Source organism: Brassica oleracea, chromosome C3, assembly GCF_000695525.1.
Source record: "Brassica oleracea var. oleracea cultivar TO1000 chromosome C3, BOL, whole genome shotgun sequence".
NCBI classification, from domain to species: Eukaryota; Viridiplantae; Streptophyta; class Magnoliopsida; order Brassicales; family Brassicaceae; genus Brassica; species Brassica oleracea.
Window position 1 is genome coordinate 14,513,291 of NC_027750.1, and position 20,024 is coordinate 14,533,314.

At 36.2% G+C, this 20,024-nt stretch overlaps 4 protein-coding genes and 2 pseudogenes across 6 annotated transcripts; 2 read left to right on the plus strand and 4 right to left on the minus strand.

The window, feature by feature from the left end:
* Nucleotides 1-3,862: 3,862 nt before the first annotated feature.
* On the plus strand, nucleotides 3,863-4,769 carry LOC106328314. Its single transcript, XM_013766737.1, has 2 exons — nucleotides 3,863-4,402; nucleotides 4,483-4,769. Exons 1-2 carry the CDS (start codon nucleotides 3,940-3,942, stop codon nucleotides 4,560-4,562), a joined length of 543 nt encoding a protein of 180 aa, XP_013622191.1. The 5' UTR covers nucleotides 3,863-3,939; the 3' UTR covers nucleotides 4,563-4,769.
* Nucleotides 4,732-6,662, minus strand: LOC106328311 (probable glutathione peroxidase 3, mitochondrial). Of its 2 annotated transcripts, none has more exons than XM_013766736.1 (7): nucleotides 6,422-6,662; nucleotides 5,950-6,026; nucleotides 5,768-5,829; nucleotides 5,572-5,690; nucleotides 5,306-5,473; nucleotides 5,154-5,205; nucleotides 4,732-4,875 (listed from the first exon to the last, which is right to left on the minus strand). In XM_013766736.1, exons 1-6 carry the CDS (start codon nucleotides 6,554-6,556, stop codon nucleotides 5,173-5,175), a joined length of 594 nt encoding a protein of 197 aa, XP_013622190.1. In that variant the 5' UTR covers nucleotides 6,557-6,662; the 3' UTR covers nucleotides 4,732-4,875; nucleotides 5,154-5,172. The 2 variants fall into 2 exon arrangements, with proteins under 2 accessions (XP_013622190.1, XP_013622189.1); XM_013766735.1 differs by having other exon boundaries at nucleotides 4,743-4,880.
* Nucleotides 6,663-6,896: 234 nt separating this feature from the next.
* On the minus strand, nucleotides 6,897-9,239 carry LOC106331508 (biotin synthase-like). Its single transcript, XM_013769884.1, has 6 exons — nucleotides 8,972-9,239; nucleotides 8,515-8,694; nucleotides 8,060-8,166; nucleotides 7,707-7,912; nucleotides 7,392-7,531; nucleotides 6,897-7,304 (listed from the first exon to the last, which is right to left on the minus strand). The coding sequence occupies exons 1-6, from the start codon at nucleotides 9,179-9,181 to the stop codon at nucleotides 7,005-7,007; spliced, it is 1,143 nt and encodes a 380-aa protein (XP_013625338.1). The 5' UTR covers nucleotides 9,182-9,239; the 3' UTR covers nucleotides 6,897-7,004.
* A 153-nt stretch (nucleotides 9,240-9,392) lies between these two features.
* LOC106331667 (U11/U12 small nuclear ribonucleoprotein 35 kDa protein) lies at nucleotides 9,393-11,521 on the plus strand. 2 transcript variants are annotated; one of them, XR_001267928.1, is made up of 9 exons: nucleotides 9,393-9,596; nucleotides 9,702-9,799; nucleotides 9,873-9,924; nucleotides 9,990-10,060; nucleotides 10,149-10,239; nucleotides 10,321-10,396; nucleotides 10,531-10,609; nucleotides 10,762-11,197; nucleotides 11,276-11,521. XR_001267928.1 is itself a non-coding variant. In XM_013770067.1 (8 exons), exons 1-8 carry the CDS (start codon nucleotides 9,449-9,451, stop codon nucleotides 11,104-11,106), a joined length of 960 nt encoding a protein of 319 aa, XP_013625521.1. In that variant the 5' UTR covers nucleotides 9,393-9,448; the 3' UTR covers nucleotides 11,107-11,286. The 2 variants fall into 2 exon arrangements, 1 of the variants encoding a protein (XP_013625521.1); XM_013770067.1 differs by having other exon boundaries at nucleotides 10,762-11,286.
* A 2,390-nt stretch (nucleotides 11,522-13,911) lies between these two features.
* Nucleotides 13,912-15,317, minus strand: LOC106329950 (annotated as a pseudogene).
* Nucleotides 15,318-18,651: 3,334 nt separating this feature from the next.
* On the minus strand, nucleotides 18,652-19,957 carry LOC106329951 (annotated as a pseudogene).
* Nucleotides 19,958-20,024: the final 67 nt, after the last annotated feature.

Consider the following 20,024-nt stretch of genomic DNA (forward strand, 5'->3'; position numbering starts at 1 on the left):
TTCATTCAGATATTATAAAAAATCGGATCTGGTTTAAGTTAGGTTCTCCTGAATCTAAGTGGGTTCGGTTTTGAAGTTTGGGAACTGGAGAATGACCGGTTATCCATTGTATCGGATGCAGAATCTGATATTTTTAACTTATATAACCAAATTGCCGGATTCACTTTGGATATTTTATATTCAAACTATTCAAACTTACCCAAAAAAATATTACCAAAAATAACGGTACAAATCGATTATTTTTACCTGAAAGTAAACATAGATATGAGTTGAATTGAGTATTTTATATCCATAAATATTCAAAATAACTAATATATTTGATTTATGATTTTAATTTAAGATATTAATTTTATTATATGTATGATTACAACTTTTATATATATATATATATATATAAATAATATATATGTTCAGATATGTTCGAGTACTCAGAGAAAGATCAGATTTTCGATATCAATTTTTCAGATACAAAAAATATAGGATATATTCAAGTATTCAGGCCGGATTCAAGATCAGTTTGTCGAGTGCGGATATTATATCCAGCCCTAGTTTTATGCATAGTTTTTTTTTCGTTTCCATGCAGCTTAGTCTGTGATAACTATAATTTACTTGCACATGTTTATAAAAACTAAAAAAACCCAACGTTTCACCAAATAAAGATAAACGAGAGAGAGCTTCATAATGAATGTATAGACGTTGGAATTGCATAATTCAGTTTTCAATGGTTGATCTCATTGGTGATTGGACTCTAATGTCTATTGAAGAGTCAACCCTGTGAAAACCAACGTCTATGACGGGTTATAACGTCCGAAATAATTTTGTTTAACCACGTTTGAGTTTTCTACGTATGATATATTACGTCAAAAAGGTATATGATATATTTAATCTCTTTAAACAAAAAAAAAAAGATATATTTAATCTCAAGAACCTTCACCCATTGAATCAACATCTTTAATTCAATGTGCGATAGTCGCGTTTATGTTAACACTGTTCACAGCGCCATAAATACCACATTCATTTGGAGCTTTTCGTTCTATACGAACAACAATACAGGAACCTAACTATGTATCTTATACACAATCCACATTTATTTGAAGAAACATAATGGTATATCATCTACATTAAGCTATGTCAACATACATATATATGGTAAAAGCTGGACCACGTTCAATTTATTTCATCATGACAAACATCATCATATATATTAACAAGACACGTTCATCTCCATTTGACGCCGGCGCACCATATATCAAAGTCATGTTGATTTGTCAATGAAACCAATTAGTTCACTAAAAGCTGGACCACGATCCTTTTCTTTCGTATTTTATTTTTCCATTAGGAATTTCGAGAAGCAATCTTGTTTGGCTTCTAAAATTGTTTCTTCTTGTTGATTTTTTTTATTTTATATTTTAGATGTTCACAGAAAGGAGTTTTCTAACAAAATTGTATTAATATTGGTTAGCTATTTATATATTTATTTTCATATATATATATATATATATTAGTGAATAGCTTATCATTTGATAAACCAATCAATACATTCATATAATTTAAACTTAACTGTTTTGTTAATATTTCTTTGGTTTTGTATATTTGGTTAGGGACTGTTGTGAACAGTCACGAATTAAGCAAGAAGACAATAGAGAACAAAACGTATCGAGGCAAATATTCGTTTAGGATTTCTTATTATTGTGTGAATGAATAATCTTACAAACCCTTAAATCCATATTTATACCAGCCTCAAAACCCGATTTCATTTATCCTTTACGAATACATGCTTATATAGAAAAAGTAAATTTTCTAAACCTACAAAAGGCATACCGTACCGCACCCCCCAGATGTCAACCTTGATAGCGAGTTTATCTTTCTTGCGCCTACGACGCCCACATTCGGTCACGGTCACAGAGAGCAAAAGTTTAACAGAAAACACAGCAATGAATTAATCCATGATATGATAAAACGCGTTATAAACTACAATATATAGCAGTAACTCATATAGTTATACTCTTCTAATTTCTTTATTTTGCATATATACATATTTAATGTGTATATACACATTCTAAAGTGAAGTATTAGACGTTAGTATTTTAAATCACTAAAATAAGTAAAATAAAATTAATGCAATTAAAATAGAGAAAGCAATTTTGGCAATTTATTTTACTTATATGCATCAATTAATTAGCGGCAGATGCAAATGATTTTGTCTCGATTTGATATCACTAACATTTGTCGATTTAGGCTAAAGAAGATTAAAGAACCACACTTTTTATTTGCTTGCCAATAGCTACAAAGTAGGATTAAAAAAAAATGTTCTTGTGGAATCTAAAGTTACTTGTCGTATTAAAAATTGGGGGTTTAGTCGATATTGGCAGGCCAAGGTGAATTGTTTATAATTAGATTTGCAATAATTAAATGATCTAATAGCTTAGTCTTTCACCTACACAGTTATCTATTAAACTAAGAAACTAATGCATAATTATATATTTTACTGTTTTATAGTTGTCGAGTACAAATGTATTCAGAAAAATAATTGAAGCAACCTAACGAGTTTGCAGCAGCGACTTCTTGTTGCGGCCGCGAGAGTTAGATGTGAATTTCTAATGCATATATAATACTGTGACTAACACATGTAATAATATTATACACAAAGCATGATTTTGCAGTTTGATCTTACATGGATGGTCCCAATAATAACTCAATATACATTATATTCCCTTTAAAGCATGGACCCCTTAACCCTACATATGTATTTTATTTTTGTTTCATGATGAAAGAACATCCACATATATTTCATTTTATTTTTTTGAACAAATATATATTTCATTTTACAATGAGAAAAAACTGTTGTTTGATCCTTCGCGACTCAGCCCAATTGCTCAATACATTCGACATTATCTTTTTGTTATTTTGTGGTATTATAGCGTGAGATTCATTTTTCGTTGCATACACATTAAATATATATATATATATATATATATATATAAGATGAGATGATCTTACATTTTAATCAGAAAATGGGATAATCTTGTACAATAATCTTTTTTATATATCTTTTGATTCATGTACAATATTGTGTTCAATAATTTATGATATTTCATTCATACATGCTAAAAAGATAACTAAATATCGAATGATGCGTATGCATAAATAAATGGTGATATGTAGTTTAAACACGCAAGTCAGATCTAGCTTCTAAACTACAATTTGATGGATGAAATATGATATTAGAAAAGAATCGGTTCTGGTTATAGCCATATAAAATAGTATTAGTTTAGATTTTCAAAAAAAAAAAAAAATTAATATATATAAATAAATATGTCTTCAAATTATTTAGTTTTTTATAATTTTTTTACTAATATGTTTAACTCCAGCAAAATCTCAAAATAGTCCTTGAACATGAAACACATAATGTCTGATTGGTTTTTGTCCCTTTTTACATATATCAACTCTGTCAATGTTTTATACAGTGTTTACTTACAAAATATGAGAGATAAATAACTGTCTAATGATTTTCACGGCGCCATCTAAAATCAAAACATAGTTCTAAACTAATGCAGTAAACCACCGTAGAAATAGCAAAATATATTAGACCAAATAACATTTTTAAATCACATATTTATAAAGCTTAATCAGTGGGAATATCTGGCCAAAAGGTGCTCTCTGAGAATAATATTCGATGATCTAGTCATCTAGATTCTATGCGCACATGGCGGGCCCCGATTTGCCGGCCCACTTTGGACTTACACGTTCATGTTAATCATCATCATCATCATATACATATAATAATCATATACATACATACATGGATTAGTAACCGCAACATGATTAAGAAAGAGACAATAAATAGCTGCCGCCCGTTGAAGCAGCACTTCTTCACCTTCTTTCTCTCCTCTCTTTCTTCTTAACCTTTCTCTCTGCAAAGAAAAGCAGTAACCAAGAATGTGCGACTCACACTTCCTCTCTCGCTGTTCATCATACGAGGCAGACTTTGATTCTGACTCAGACATCTCTACCACCAGCTCTTGCTCTTCGTACAGTGAATCTGAGGAAGAGATCAACAATGACTTGGGTTATGAGCTATCAACAAAGAAGTTGGAGAATAAGAAGAAGAAGAGCAATGTGTTGCTTGAAGGGTACGTTGTAGATGCGGTGGTGAATGATGATTTGAAGAGGACCAAGAGTTTAACGGACGACGATCTCGAGGAGCTGAAAGGCTGTGTGGATCTTGGTTTCGGGTTCAACTACGAGGAGATTCCTGAGCTTTGTAATACTTTACCAGCTCTTGAGCTTTGTTACTCGATGAGTCAGAAGTTCATGGATCAAGATCATCACCATACTTCTTCGCCTGAGAAGATTGAATCACCCGTTAGCTCGCTAGCTAGCTGGAAGATCTCTAGTCCTGGTAAGCTCCAGCTTTCAAAATGTTAAACCTCTTCTTGTTCTTTTTCATATTTTCTGATTAAATGAAATGTGTGAAAACAGGCGACAATCCTGATGATGTCAAAGCGAGGTTGAGATTCTGGGCACAAGCTGTGGCATGCACCGTGAGACTATGCACTTGAGAAGAAGAAGAAGATGTACAACAAACAAAACTTGCAGGAGTGATGTCTCTTTACAAGCTGTTCTGTTTAAGCTTTTGAGACTGACCTGGCTTGAACCACCCACTTGTTGTATGTACAAACAGATGCATAAAAAGATTTTGCTAGAGAAATTTCTTGCAATGCATTCTTATAAGAGCAAAATAAATAAAATTTTATTCTTTTGATGAAGATTGGTACAAAGAACATGGTTCACACAAGCATACATCTAAAGAGAATCAGTATATAAAAGTGTCTCTCATTCTCAATCTCGGACATGTTCCATGCTTCTCCTCTCCTGTCCTGCACCAAACCGGTCCCCATCATAAGTCTATAGAGAAACTATTGCTGTGTTCTTTGTTCTTAATTAAAAATGTACAACTTTCACAAGATTAGGATGCTTCTTTGTTTCTACACAAGAGTTCGGAGTTATAACAACCTAACTGTTCCTAAGAGTTTGGAAAAAGTTGCATCCCAAGTTTCTAACTACAGATATATGTTCACATTCAACCTATGAATTAGCTTCGTGTCTTACTCCATAGAAGGAAAGTGAAATTATCTAGCACAACAACTCACCTTGAATTTTTTTTTATGTTCAAGTAGATGACAATAGCTTCTCTATGTCCTTCTGTGAAAAGAAGTAGGACAAATCTAAAAGGTCAGACAGATCCTTTAGTGGTTAAAGAAACGAATATCAATGTGTGTGGATGGGGGAAACTTGGACTAACCTCGATTTCAAGAGGTGATGTTGTAGGAGCATACCGATCCACAACGTTCCCTTGTTTGTCTACCAGAAACTTTGCAAAGTTCCACTTGATAGAATCCCCAAACAATCCGCCTTTCTGTTCTTTTAAGAACTTGTATAGAGGTGAAGCGTTCTCTCCATTCACTTCAATCTTAACATCAGAAAAAAAAAAACAAGTATCAAAATACGCAGAAACATCACCGTGGTGTGGATAGGAACTGAGAAACAAGTTCAAGAGTTCAAGAGAACCTTGTCAAAGATGGGAAACTCTCCTTTGAACATTGTGCAAATGTTTTCCTTAATCTCCTTGTTGCTACCTGGCTCTTGACCTCCAAATTGGTTGCAGGGAAACGCTAAGATCTCAAGCCCTGCATTTGACACGATGATTCCCTCAATACTTATACATGTTCCATTAATTACAAGCCTAAGAAAGCCAGAGACATACCCTTAGTTTTGTACTTGGCATACAAAATGTTCAACTCTTTGTAGTTTCCTTGTGTCAAACCACTGCCCAATAAAAGATTAAAAAACACATTACACACAAAACTTATATTGTTCACTGCATCATAATCACTGAAACATTGTAGAGTTAGCACCACTGATGGGATCTTATACTTAAAAGCTTACCACTTAGAGGCTACGTTGACAATAAGAAGCACCTTTCCAGTGAACTTGCTTAAACTCACATTATTCCCTTCAATGTCCTGCAAATTTTCAATTAGAGACATGAATAACTTTGTAGAGCTCGTTAACTATAAAGATTAACATAAACCAGATAGATTCTTGAAACATTCACTTTAAACACACACATAAAAATAGCCAATCTTCTCATCTAACAGTCAACATTTGCAATAGTAACCATTAGTAATCAAGAACATTCGTCTAGTTCTACGAAGTTAACATCATATTCCCTGTGATCTACCCTTAAAGATCAAGTCTTTGTACTGAATAGCAATGAAGACAACATAATAAGAAAAAACGAAAGCAATGTCCGATCATAGAGTTGTTAATCATGTCATAAAGTGTACCCAGAAGAACGGAATCAATTAGAAATAACAACTAGCTAATGAATTTCGTAGTTTAAAGCTGATTATTACACCTTAACGGAGATGTGGTAGATGGAGCTGTATGATGATTGTTCGACAATAGCTGGAGAAGGCAGGGACATGTACAGGTAGAAGACAAAGGCTAGAGGCAATAATAGAATCAAGACACAAGTTCTTGATCTAGGCATCGAGACAGATTCTGTTAAATCTTCTTCTCTACGGTGAAAGAGGACGAGGACGAACAAACAAAAATGTTCCAAGTTTCTAACACAACACAACTCAAGAAGCTTGTTGACTTAGACAATGGACAACTGTTTCCCAGATTTAAAAGTTAAAAACTTTAATGGGCTTTTACATGGGTTTTGATCACAATGCCTTAGAACCACTGCACATTCATCACAACAAGAATGCAGATAATACAATGCCACATTCCCAACACTTTCGTAGTTTCAGTGTGTTAACTTAACTTAATACTTAATACCACTACACATTCATCACAACGAGAATTAAAACACATTTTGTGACAAGTTTATACTGGTTACTATTGTATTATAATCAACTCAAGATTGTAGAATTAGCCTCACTGATAGCCTGATACTGTAATGCTACATAGTAAAAAGGTGGCTACTTCAAACTTTAGTGAGAAGCAGAAGCAACTTTCTCGCAATTTTCTGATTCAGAATCATCTTCGGAGAAGCTTGGGGGTTTAGGAATGAGTCCTAGCGTCTTGAACATGAGCTGGTCGGCGTCAAAGTCATTGTTTGGTGTTGTTAACAGCTTCTCCCCAGTGAAGATAGAGTTTGCACCAGCAAGGAAACACAAGGCTTGCTCTGGCATGGTGAACCGGACTCTGCCAGCAGATAACCTCACCATGGCTTTCGGCATCACGATTCTTGCTGTTCCAATCATCCTGATCATCTCCCATATCTCAACCGGCTGCCAAAAAAAAAACACACACAAGATTTTTCTCAAAGCTCTTTTACCACTAAGCAGCGCCTGTGACTTGTTGCATTATGAAGATACCTTCTGGTCTTCAAGCGGAGTGCCTTTCACTGCGAGCAGAGCATTAATAGGAACACTCTCAGGGTGAGACGGAAGTGTTGCCAGTGTGTGTAATAATCCTACTCTGTCCTCCTCTGCCTCTCCAAGCCCTATTATTCCTCCTGTTAAGTCGGTTATAAGAAAAACACTTGAGAACACGTTTGCTCTTCTTAATCAATGGATAATAGAAAATTATGAGACTAATGACTAAAATGAAGACAGGTGTCTGTCCTCTATCCGGCTAAAATAGAGGCATACAAGAATGAAAAACCTTAGATTTTAGTTGTTTGAAGTTACCTGAACAGACATTGATTCCAGCTTCACGAACATGCTCAAGAGTCTCAAGCCGGTCGTCATAACTTCTAGTAGTGATGACGTTGGGGTAGTACTCTCTTGAAGTATCAAGATTGTGGTTATAAGCAGTGAGGCCGGCCTTCTTTAGCTCTAACGCTTGCTGCTTCTCAATCATGCCCAATGTGCAGCAAACCTCCATCCCCATGCCCCTGTTGTAAAGCGAGAGAACATATTCAGCATCATGTTCATTCTTCTCACAGTTAAACCAAGTTCACTTTAAAAGGATCACTTCAGATATCTCACATTTGGCATGCACACAAGCACAGATATTGGCAACAATATAACACTATGGGTACCTTATTTCTTTGATGTAGTCAAGTATCTGGTTGAAATTTGTTTTCCGTCCTATTGTATCGCGCCACGCAGCACCCATGCAAAAACGTGTGCTACCAGCTTCTTTTGCCTAACAACACATAAAATTTGTTAGATTAACATTAGAAGAGCAGCCATTACATTCTCAAGATTCTTCATTAAAACAATCCCAATATCCTAGATTATCAGTTTTCATTATCATCCTGACGCTTGATTATTAATAAGTTTTAGAGAGTAAATAGAGCTGCTACACAATGTATTTTAGACTCCTTGGATAGAGCATTAACTGATAAAACCCAACAATAGTAAAAGCAAATGAAGATAACAGGATTATACTAAGAAACTCCATGTTCACTTCAACATTCCACATGTTTCTTTTAGACACATTGTGCAAAAGAGTATACATTGAGTAAAGGAAATCGACAGGGAAACAACAAACCTTCTTTGCTGCTTCAATGACAGCGTCCTTGGACATGAGTTTTTGTGCCTTGACTCCAGTGCTATATCTGGAGGACTGAGGACAATACGAACAGTCCTCACTGCAACCACCAGTCTTTATAGAGAGGAGAGTACATTGCTGCACTTCCCTGAAGTTATGAACATGTCTATGAACCCGAGCCTAAAACCCCCAAAGCCCCCACACGATATCATTACCAGAGTAAAATACAAAGAACAATGAAAACCAGTTGTGCGACCAAATGAACCAATTATTAAAGCAGATGCATTTCAATGAGATCCAAGCTCAACAAAAAAGTTCTCTACTCAAACAAACACGTTCATGGAAAAGCTAAAAAATTAAAAATCGATACTTTACAGAAACCCAACTCCACATTCATGAAACAGAGGAGGTACAACTACAAAGAGAGGCGTGAGAGAGAGAAAGGAGGGAACTTTACGCCATGGAAGAGGAGTTCAAGAACAGAAGAATCATAAACAGCCTTGATTTCATCTCTACTCCAGTCATTCCTCGGACCTTCCCGAATCGTCCTTTCAGCTTCAGCTGATGCTGCGGATGAAGACGAGTAAGAAGAACAGCAAGAAGCAGATTGACGAGATGAGACAGAAGCCCTCAGTTGAGATCGAAATGCAAATCGAGCAAGCATCATTCTTTCTTTAATGTTTCTGCGCTAATCTTCATCTTCAGTCATCAGTCATCATCCATGAGTTGAGTGAAGTCACCGTTGGAGTTTCCGCCTCTCGTGACACTAATGGGCCTCTTTCAGACATTCTATTGGGCCGTAAACAGTAATTAACTTAACGACGGCGTTTTCTTTTTAAACATATTCCCAAACGACACCGTTTATTATTAAACGACAGCGTTTACCTCCTTAGTGTATTAAACTGGCCGGAGTCGCCGTGATAGAGTAGAGAAGATGAGCGGCGGAGGAAACAACGTCGTGAACAAAGTGTTCTACGCGACGTCGTATCATCCTATCCAAGCCGGAAGCATCGACGGGACCGACGTTGCGCCTCATGATAACGGCGTCCGTCGAGCTCTCCTATGTTACAACGCCGGTCTATGTAAACTATCTCTCTCTCTCTGTTCCTCTTTCAAAATTTATATCGCTTTGTTTTTCTGAATTTGCAAAGCTCATTGATTTGTATTTGTTTTGGGTATTTCGAAAGATGATCCCTTTGGCGATTCGAAAGCTGCCGGAGATCCTTACTGTACCTTATTCGTCGGTCGAATCTCTCATCTTACTACAGAGGATACTCTTCGTGAGGTAAAGAGTTTGTGTTGTGTTCGTGCTGTGTGTTTAGCACTTTGACTGAGCATGTAATGTTTCTTGTCTGCAGGCTATGAGCAAACATGGCAAAGTTAAGAGCTTGCGTTTGGTCAGACACATTGGTAAGGTTTTGTTCTTCCAAAATATTGCCTTTAGCATAATCTTCACATTATGTTGTTTCCTTTAGTGACGGGTGCATCACGAGGATATGCTTTTGTGGAGTATGAGACTGAGAAGGAGATGCGTCGTGCTTACGAGGTACAATGTGCTTCTTCTTCTTTTTTTTTTGGTCTCTTGCTTTGGTCTGTAAAGCTGTTTGAAATCCATGTTGTATATGGTTTTACAGGATGCTCATCATTCATTCATTGATGGTAGAGAGATTATTGTTGATTACAATAGACAGCAACTGATGCCTGGGTGGATACCAAGACGATTAGGTTTCCCTATTCTTATGCCCTTTTCTCTAAAGATTCTATAAGAGTTAGATCTTCATCTCTTTGCTTAATCCTTGGAAGCAGGAGGTGGACTTGGTGGTAGGAAAGAATCTGGACAACTTCGTTTTGGAGGACGAGAAAGACCGTTCCGTGCTCCCTTGTACGGTTTTGTTTTCCTCTTCCTTTTAAACCTGTTCCGGTTATATGTAACCAGCTGGAGATAGTTGTCATGAGCCTTGTAATTATCAGGTTCTTTCAAAATCATATATAACTGGTGGATTATGTTTGTTATAGGCGGCCAATCCCTCATGAAGATTTGAAGAAGCTTGGGATCCAGCTTCCACCAGAGGGAAGATACATGTCACGTACCCAGGTCTGCACTACTATATATTTGTCGTTCTGATGCTATTTATGTTGAGTCTTTTGTTCGTGTTTCTTGTGCTAAGAAGTGGCTTATTGATGTGTTGTTTAACGTGTCTAGAATACTAAAGACTTAGCACATGATAATTTGCTTGTTGGATGTAGATCCCATCACCACCGAGGAGAAAAGGGTGTGTGTCCGATAGAGAGGAAGGATATTATTATAGGGGAGAAGAGAGGAGCCCTGTCAAGAGAGAAGGGTCATATCACAGTCACAGGGAAAGCGAGAGTGCTCATAGAAGACGCAACAAAGACAAAGAGGAGCGTTCCAGAATAGAGTCTCGGTCTGACAGAAAAGACCGATATGGTGATAAGGAAGATGTTTCTGGGAGCAAAAGATCAAACCATGGAGAAGAACGTCCTCACAAACGTCATAAACACAGGCGTCCCCTTCATCATAGGAGGTCTTCTAGCCGGGATCATCACCATTCTTCTGACTTAGACACCTAGTGTTCAATAGAAACACAGCTCTTTCTCTTTGTGCAATCAAGTCAATTAGTCAACCAACGTATTGACAAGACGTGGAGTATAGAGTTCAATGGTATGTACTTTTTATAAATCGACATTAATTGTTAAATTTGTAAAATTTCACGATTTTTATAAAATATATGTGGAACAGGAATATAGAAACCAGTTCCAAAAACCAAATAAGTTCAGTTACTAAGGTTTATTGCTTGATGAAGAAGAAAATAGAGAGACACCAATATGAGAAAAGGATTTCGTGTGGGAAGAGAGGTATGAGACCGAACCGAACTGTGGCAGCTCATTGACGGCCATGTCGCATCCAAGGTCTTTGACTACTTTGTATCAAATTGTTTTCTTCTTAACCAAGTTTTATATATATCCAAGCTTCGTCTATACCAAAGACCTAGTCAACAAATATTTCTATCACAATAAGTTTCGCTAAAGACCATCCACCAGAAAAATCCATTCAAAGTGTCTAGATTAGTCATACTATTTTTAGAAACTTCCTTAAACATATAAATACCCTAATAGCTAGCCCCATAATCAATCACCAACCAGAAAATTTGAAGAGAAAAAAGAAAAAAAAAAACAGAAAAACACTAAGAATGGCGTGTGAAAGGAAAACTGCGATTATGTCAATCGCTATATTTTCAATGATCATAGCAGTGACCGCAACCGAAGCTGATGGCCGATTTAATGTCCGAAGGAGCTTAAATGACTTTGGTGGAGCTTGCTGCAATGTGTTCATTCATACATGTTGTTTTCCTCATCATTAACTTGACTACATTTAATTGCATACTCTCTAATAATTCCTTCTGGTATTTTTCCTTTTTTGCGAGGATGATTGATCATCTACCTACATATCTAGTTAAGTGGACCGGACCATTGAACATCATGTTTGATTAGCAATGTATTTAAATGACATGTATGTATTTTTTTAAGAGACATTTTATTTAATAAACCATATACTGTAATTCTTAACCTTCCTTTTCGTGAAATATGAAAGACATCCGCAAGAAAATTGATCAATGAAAAAAGTTTTATGTAATATATATATAGAGCATCAATTTATTAAAAGAAATGAATGACTATTTATGGTCAATGTTTAAGCTAGTTACAATTTCACTTCCATTCATGATTCCAAATTTATATTATATTTATACATAGTAACAAGAAAATATATAGGTTTGTATTATTGTTAACATAATATATTGTTTTGTCAATATGACTACTAGTCGTATGTTGGTGTATAAGTTCTATACATAATTTAAATTAAATTATTTAAAACATTTTTTTATTTATTACATGTTTCTTCATTAATAATGATAAAACATTCAAACAGTCAATACAATAACCGTCGCTATGGCCAACTCTCTAATTATTAGTATTATGTGCTTCAAATGCAAGAACATGACTTGTCACTGATTGCTTGAATATGACATTTGCTTTTAGAGATAAAAAGTGAAAAAAAATGATTGATGAAACATCTATTTTGGGGCAGCTAAGATTCAATTAACCTCTCATAACTTCGTCTCAATATGTCCTACATGAGAATAATTCAGATTAGATTTTAACTATACATATATGACATGAAGTTATAATCTATTCTAGTATAAAACTAAAGATAATTAACTAATCCATCTCATAACATAAAACTAAACAACTGATTTTGAGTGACGACACATATGTAAATGCCACCATGCTTCTTATTGTCTATATACATGAAATTAGATCAATGTACACTCATTGTTCAATCTATTTATTACTTTATGACATTATCATTGTGTATTAATTATCATCTTATGAGTTGTAGAGCTGTTGTGAAAATTATTTGTTTTCAACTGTTGATTTTTTATTTGTTTTCTTATTTTTATCCGCAATTGAGGATTATTGCTGATTTTTTTAATTTATTTTGTATCTAGCTTCACACCAAATTTTGGGAAAATAATTGATTCATCCATAGTTATTCTTTATCTTTCATTAGAAGCTAATGTTATATTCAACGGGTCCACGAGAAATCATCTCCGCACCTCTAAAATGACTAAAATTTCCCATTTTTATTTTTATGCTTCTGACATTGTTTATATTTTGGTTTGTACGAACATGTTTATAAGAAAAGTGAACATATTAAACGTGTTTTTGCTCATGTGAGCTTATACTACCTGAAGATGCTATTGCAAGGATTAAAAATTTATCTTGGAACTTGAGAATATAACCATGTTGCCTTGTTAATTGTTTATAATTGGGATGAATCCAAGATTGCCAACTTTTGGAGCTTTTCAGCTGGTGCAATAATATCTTCTCTTGGCCTCATCCATAATCCTAGTATTGAAGTAGCATGTGAATTACGACAAGTACTTTCTAAATCTTTAACAATTTTTTTTTCTATTACCTATAGTTTACGGTTTAGTTTTTATCTCTGAGTTTGATAAAGTTTTTCTTATTTATAGCTTCACTGTTTGTTTCCAAATATATATAATCTTCTTACCTTGGTTCGAAATGGCGTGTGGCAACATGAGGCGATGAGGTTGGAGCTTAGCTCATAGCACCATGGCGCTTCAAGGCGAGCGCCTTGTCCACAGGCAACAGAAAAAGGTAATCTGTAAAACCGTATATATACATATATTACGTTAAGATAAGAAAGCTAAGACATGTAAGAAACCAAAAACACCAAATTCATATAATAAAATTCAGAGGTTCATATAGCAAAACACAAACTGAAAATACCAAATGAAACACCAAATTCAGAAGCAAATTCAAAAGCAAATGAAAACACCAATAGATAAATCTCTACTCAGATTCAGAATCATGCTCCTCATAATCCAAATCTTTCTCGTAGCCAACACCTTCTCCTAACTCCTCTTCAACGTCATCATCTTCATCAACCAATTCCAAATGAGAAGGTAATGGACCATAACACTTGCTCTGAGTTGAAGAAGTTGTTATTCCTTTCCCTTTTTGCTCTTAGCCGAACTAGGAGTATTCGCTCCTCTAGTAGTGTAGTTTGGTTCTTCAACTCCCACTGCTTCACTCACCACACTCCAAGTCAGGTCCTCATCATCATGTACGAAAGCATCATCTTCATCACTGGAGGAGTTCCCGTCCATCTTCCCCATTAACCATTCGTTGCTATCATCTAATTCCTCCAACAGAATTGGATCTTTTGCATCATTTCTCTTCATCCTACGCTGCAAAGCCCGATTGTACTTGAAAAATACCATGTCATTCAATCGGCTTTGAGCTAATCTATTCCTTTGCTTAGTATGTAGTTGTTAATAATCAAACTAAGTCATACATATGAATAGCATTAAGTTAAATATAAATTTAGAGAATCTAAAAGACTTACATGCTGAAAAACTTCCCAATTTCTTTCACAACAGCTTGCACTGCATGTTAGACTAAGGACATTACAACAAAATCTCTGAGATTAGGAGATGCGCTTCCGTAAGTTGACCACCAATCATAAAGTTATTACCTGGAGACTTCATCTCTCTTTGCTTAATAGCCATGGGAAGACCAAATGGCCCACTTGCATTCTTAAACACTTCAAGCTCAACCATCATCATGTCTTAAACAACACTGTCTCGAACCAACCTTGTGATGCAGTTGTACAATCCAGTCTCCACTTCTTCATAACAAACATCAGAAGGATGGGCATAATGAATGGCTGGATTGAGGAAGTAACATGCTGCGTGAAGTGGTTGATGTAGCTGACATTCCCATCATTTGTCTATCATCTCAAACACCTTCTCATACTTCTCCTTCTTCAATTTGAAACTCTTAGCAATAGTTTCTTTTGCCATATCCATAGCAGCATAGATGTATCCCATTGGTGGTTTTTTCTCACCATCAACCATTCAGAGTACCTTCACTAAGGGAGAAGTAAGCTTCAGAGCATAAGCTATGTTCCTCCAGAAGCTCTCTTGAAGAATATACTGCTTCAGCTTCCTTGATCATGCTTCCTTAGGCCATTTTAATTTGTTCAATTCCTCTGAGCTCACCATCTTCTTCAAATTCGCTTGCTGAAGGTGAAACTGAGTCATGGTGATGAAAGAAGTTGTGAATCTTGTTACAGCCGGCCTGTGCAAGATCTTTTGCTCTTTTAACCTCCTCGTCATGTTCACAAGTGGTACACGACAATAGATGTAAGCATTAATAAACATGCACTTCTTCATCGTACTCTTCACTGCCTCCATCAATCCAATATCCTCCAGATTCAAATCAAGGCAGTGTGCAGCACAAGGAATCTAGAAGAGATGTGGACGTTTTGCTTCAAGAAGTTTCCCAGCCTTCACGTAGTTGGAGGCATTATCAGTAACAACCTGAACCACGTTCATCTCTCTAACTTCCTCAACCATATCATCGAGTAGTTTGAACAGCATTGTAGCATCTTTCACAACTTCAGAAACCTCTTTTGACCTGGTGAACACTACCTTTTGGTAAGTTAACCAGAAAGTTGACAATGTCCTTCTGCACCACAGAATCATGCCATCCATCAGACATGATTGAGCATCCTTTCACTGCCCACTCCTCCCTGTTAGGAACCAACCCAGCTTGAACATTGGCGACTTCCTTTTGAAGTAAAGAGAACCAAAGCGCATACTGAGAAAGAGGCTTTAACCTCATACCATACTGCCCGATCAGCTCTGTCATTTCCTTGAAACTGTCATGAGAGGCAGCATCGAAAAGAATCCCAGCATCTTTGAACCACCTTGATATGCCTTCACACACATTGTCTCTTAAGTCCTTGTCACAAGCTCCAAACACCCCTTTCATATCCTTTCCGCCTTTCAAGATGTCTGGAGGCAGTGACATCACGAACTTATCCGAAGGACCACAGTTCTCCTCTTGCTACCCTTTCGTATTGGCCGATCACCATCCAAGTCCGCCACATCATCTTCATGCGCAACAGGTTGGTACTTCATTAATAGAGGCTCTTTCTTCAGCTTTTCTGGCCAAGCAGTCATGCAGCTCAACCATGACATGTTTTGGACATATTGTACACTTCTTTGCATTCTTGTACCCGCCAACAAGATGTTGTTTCAACTGTGAAACTCTAGCAGTTAACACCTTGTAGCAGAAGATACACTTCCAGTAGTTGATGTTATTGTTAACAATGGACCTTCCCGGATCCACTTGTTGTCCTCCTCCTTGAGACCCTCCTCCTTGAGATGATCCAGCTCCAGAGTCAGACATGATCACAGCTACAACATAGACACACATTGAATGAGAAGAAGTTATTGACTATAACCAAGACATGATAATAAACTAACATTAAATAAGAAGCTATTAACTTAAGGAGAAGAATCTATAATATCACCAAGACATGATCATAAACTTATATTAAAAAAAGCTAGTGACATAAGGAGAATCAAACGCATGTTATAAACAAGAAAAGTTCATAAACTTATATTAAAGAAAAGTACATAAGGAGAATCAAACGCATGTTATAAACAAGAAAAGATCATAAACTTACATTAAAGAAGCTATTGTCGCAAAAGAAGAGAGTTACTATCAACTAAAAATCTTGCAAATGATATGCTACTGTCTTAAGTTCAAGAGAAGATAAGCTAATGATTTTAATTTAAAATTTGTAAGGTTATTATATAGGAGAAGAAATATGGTTAGTGGGATTGTATCCTAGGTTACTGGGATTGTGGATACTCTCATGTATACGTCTAATACGTGAAAAGAGTATATACTTTTAGATACACTAAATATTCTTCCTAAACCATTTTGTTAAGTGTACAATTTTGAATCAAAATTTTTTTTATAGGTACAACAAGGCGTAGTTTTTAGGGCTTTAGGGAAATCACAAAAGCTAGGAAAAGCCAGGAATCTATGTACCTCGCCTGGCAATAGGGTCCCTAAGCGTTGAGGTCCTCGCCATGTGGCACTTAGCGCCATGGCGCCAGAAACGCTCACTTTTTCGAACCAAGCTTCTTACTGACTTTTTCTCTATCTCAAGGCTCCATGTGGAGTGTGTGATCGTGACACACTATGACAACTACTAGGATGTTTAGACTCCATATGTCCTAGTTGTATTAAAGGTAAAAATCTTTTTGTAAATGTAGTACTTTGATTTATATATTTTGCTAATTCATAATTTTTCATTAGGAGATGCTGATGAAAATATTATGAATGGAGAAATTAGGACTATGCGTCCCATTCGAAGCTGTGGAAAAATGGCGGGTTCTTCTTTGATTCTTAATTATCTTTCATTGGAGTCTACTGTCATTTTCGAAGAGTCTTTGCGAAGGCGTATTCGTGCCTCTAAAGCACAAGTACGACTTGAATTTTTCCTTTGTTTTTTTGTTTGTTTGTCTTATTCCTGACTTTGTGTTATTTGCTTGTATTGTATTTGTATGTATAGGTTAAAAGTGTTTTTGAGAAGGTTGGTGAGCCTATATTAGCTAGAACTCTTTGGATTGTTTTCGCCACTAAAGGTACTTTAATGCTATTAGTTATGATAAGTTTTATATATTTGGTTTACTTATTTCTTGATTATTTGTTTCTAGGAATTGCCTTTTAAAACTTTGGAGAAAGAAGAATAATCTTCTGACATCATTTCTTGTGGTGATTCTCTTGTGCCACACGTTCTGTGAGGGAAGTGAGCTTTCTTGTGCAGTAAATCTAGGCCTTGCAAACCTATATGCAGCTGCTTTTGACATGTGGGGAAATATCTTTGAGGTATGTTTGTGTTTTCATTTTATGGCATTATTTGTATGTTTATTATGTGTATAAATATAGGTATACTGTGAGTTAATTGCTTTTGTTATATAATGTTCAATGCAGACTATCGTGATTGCTTTGATATACAAGGTCTATGTGTTTCAATCCTACCCACGATTGGTTGTATTAGGTACTGTTGCTCTTGGTCTTTTATTATTTTACTTATTTCTTAACAGTGTTTATACTGCTTCTATTGGAATAATATTTTTGTTGGTTTATGTTATATTTGTTTTTGTCACAGTTCTATCATTCAGTTGCCGTGCACTTCTCGTAATCAAGGTGTTGGCAGGATGGCTTGGATGGTTTGCTAGATTCATGGGTCTGGTAAGAAGGTGATTGTGTGTGACGGCCATGTGGGTCTATCTCCCTGTGAATACTTACCTCAGAAATTAAACCTTATAGCATAAAACTGTATTTGATTTAATCATTTCCTTGTTGCTCAGACCTTTTCATCGTGATCTTTGCTTTTAAAATTGTTGTTGAGACATTAAACCTTTTAGGAAAAGGTCGCTTGATTTAATCATTTCATTGTTACTCATATCTTTTCATCATGATCTTTGCTTTAAAAATGGTGGTTGAGCTACCTATTCATGCTCAGGTTAGGGGCAGATAATTCTGCCAATTGCAATAGACAAAAACATGTGCTGACATATTGGGAGCTGTGCATATGAGTTTTGGCTATCTGTAAAACTATTTTAATGTACATAATTTAACTAAACTGTCTCGAACTAGTTAACTTAAAAAGCAGTTTTGGACGTTCTAAAGTTTAGGGTCTAGGTTAGTCACACATTTTCACCTTTAGGTATTTGCAAAAAATAACTTCCAGAGTAAAAGCGAGACCATCATCTGTAAAGTAAACAAACAAGCATCAATATGTGAAGCAATGTTGATAACAAGACCATCAAACATATTCTAAACTAAAGAAGATAAATTACCTTGATGAAATCGTCCCTAACACCAAAACAATCTAACCAACGGAGGAATATTGGTCTACCCGCACAAGATAAAGCATCATCACAACTAAACAGGGAACACGTCAAAAGAGCAGCCAAAACAAACAATCTCAGTCTTGCCCACCGCAGGAAAACGCCTAGATCTGCAAGGCCAATCAAAATCATAAATGTTATAAATCTTTTCAGCATTGGGAAGATTATACATTTTTCTCTTACAGTGAAATATATCAATTCTTGGTTGAGAAGATGATACACCATGAGCAGCAAAACCAACCCCAGCCTGCAAATTTTATATAGCAGTTAGGAAAATACGATAAAAACACATATCTCAACATTACACTAGCTAATAAACGTATTTACATTAAAGAGGAATGTAACTCTAGTCCTTGGCTCGACTTATTCATTCTCAAATCGGACCATGTTTTCGAGATAAGGAGATATAATGTAAGTACATGTGAAGATCAGACTGATGGTATTTGTAATCTGACAATATCTGAACACACTTTTCCAATTGTCACAGATCAAGACATCACCAGCATGAACGCCCTTCGCTGATCTGAGTTAATACGTATACAAGCACAACTAATGGAGTAAGTCTTGCTCCATGCACCATCATCATCATCCATGATCCACATCTCTAAAGCTAGATGATCCTCAAGGTTAACTATCTGAGTCTCCACAGTGAATCTCATATCCGTTGGAAGTGGGACAGGGTGGAACTCTTCAGAGTGCAGAATCCAAGGAGAGTAACCTACAACCCCTCCAGATGTCAGACCAATAGATAGAACCATTGACACAAGCAGAACATCCTCACTACTTTATAGCTTCCGTTAACTTTGTCTCTGCCGAAACCCATCGTCCAGTTGCCCGGAAAATAAGCTGAAAACAGTCCTCTGTTGGTGAAAAGGTCGCTGCTATGGCGGTTCAACGGATCTGGGCCGGAGGCTAAACGGAGTCTTTGTCCGGTCGACGGATTCAAAACGTTGATCCAACCTGGTTCAGGGATCGCAACTCATGGACGGTCGTGTCGTGTCGCAGTGCAAATAAACAATCTCTTCGCCTCCTCTAGAAATTACGTTCGGGCGGAGACTCGGCGGGGAAAACTGAGATGCATCTCTAAGAACAAGTTTGATTCCAGTAATGATCTCCATTGCTTTGACACGGCTTTGAATCTTCCTAGATATTTCGGTGGAAGCCTGAGGAGTAATAGTTCTAGTA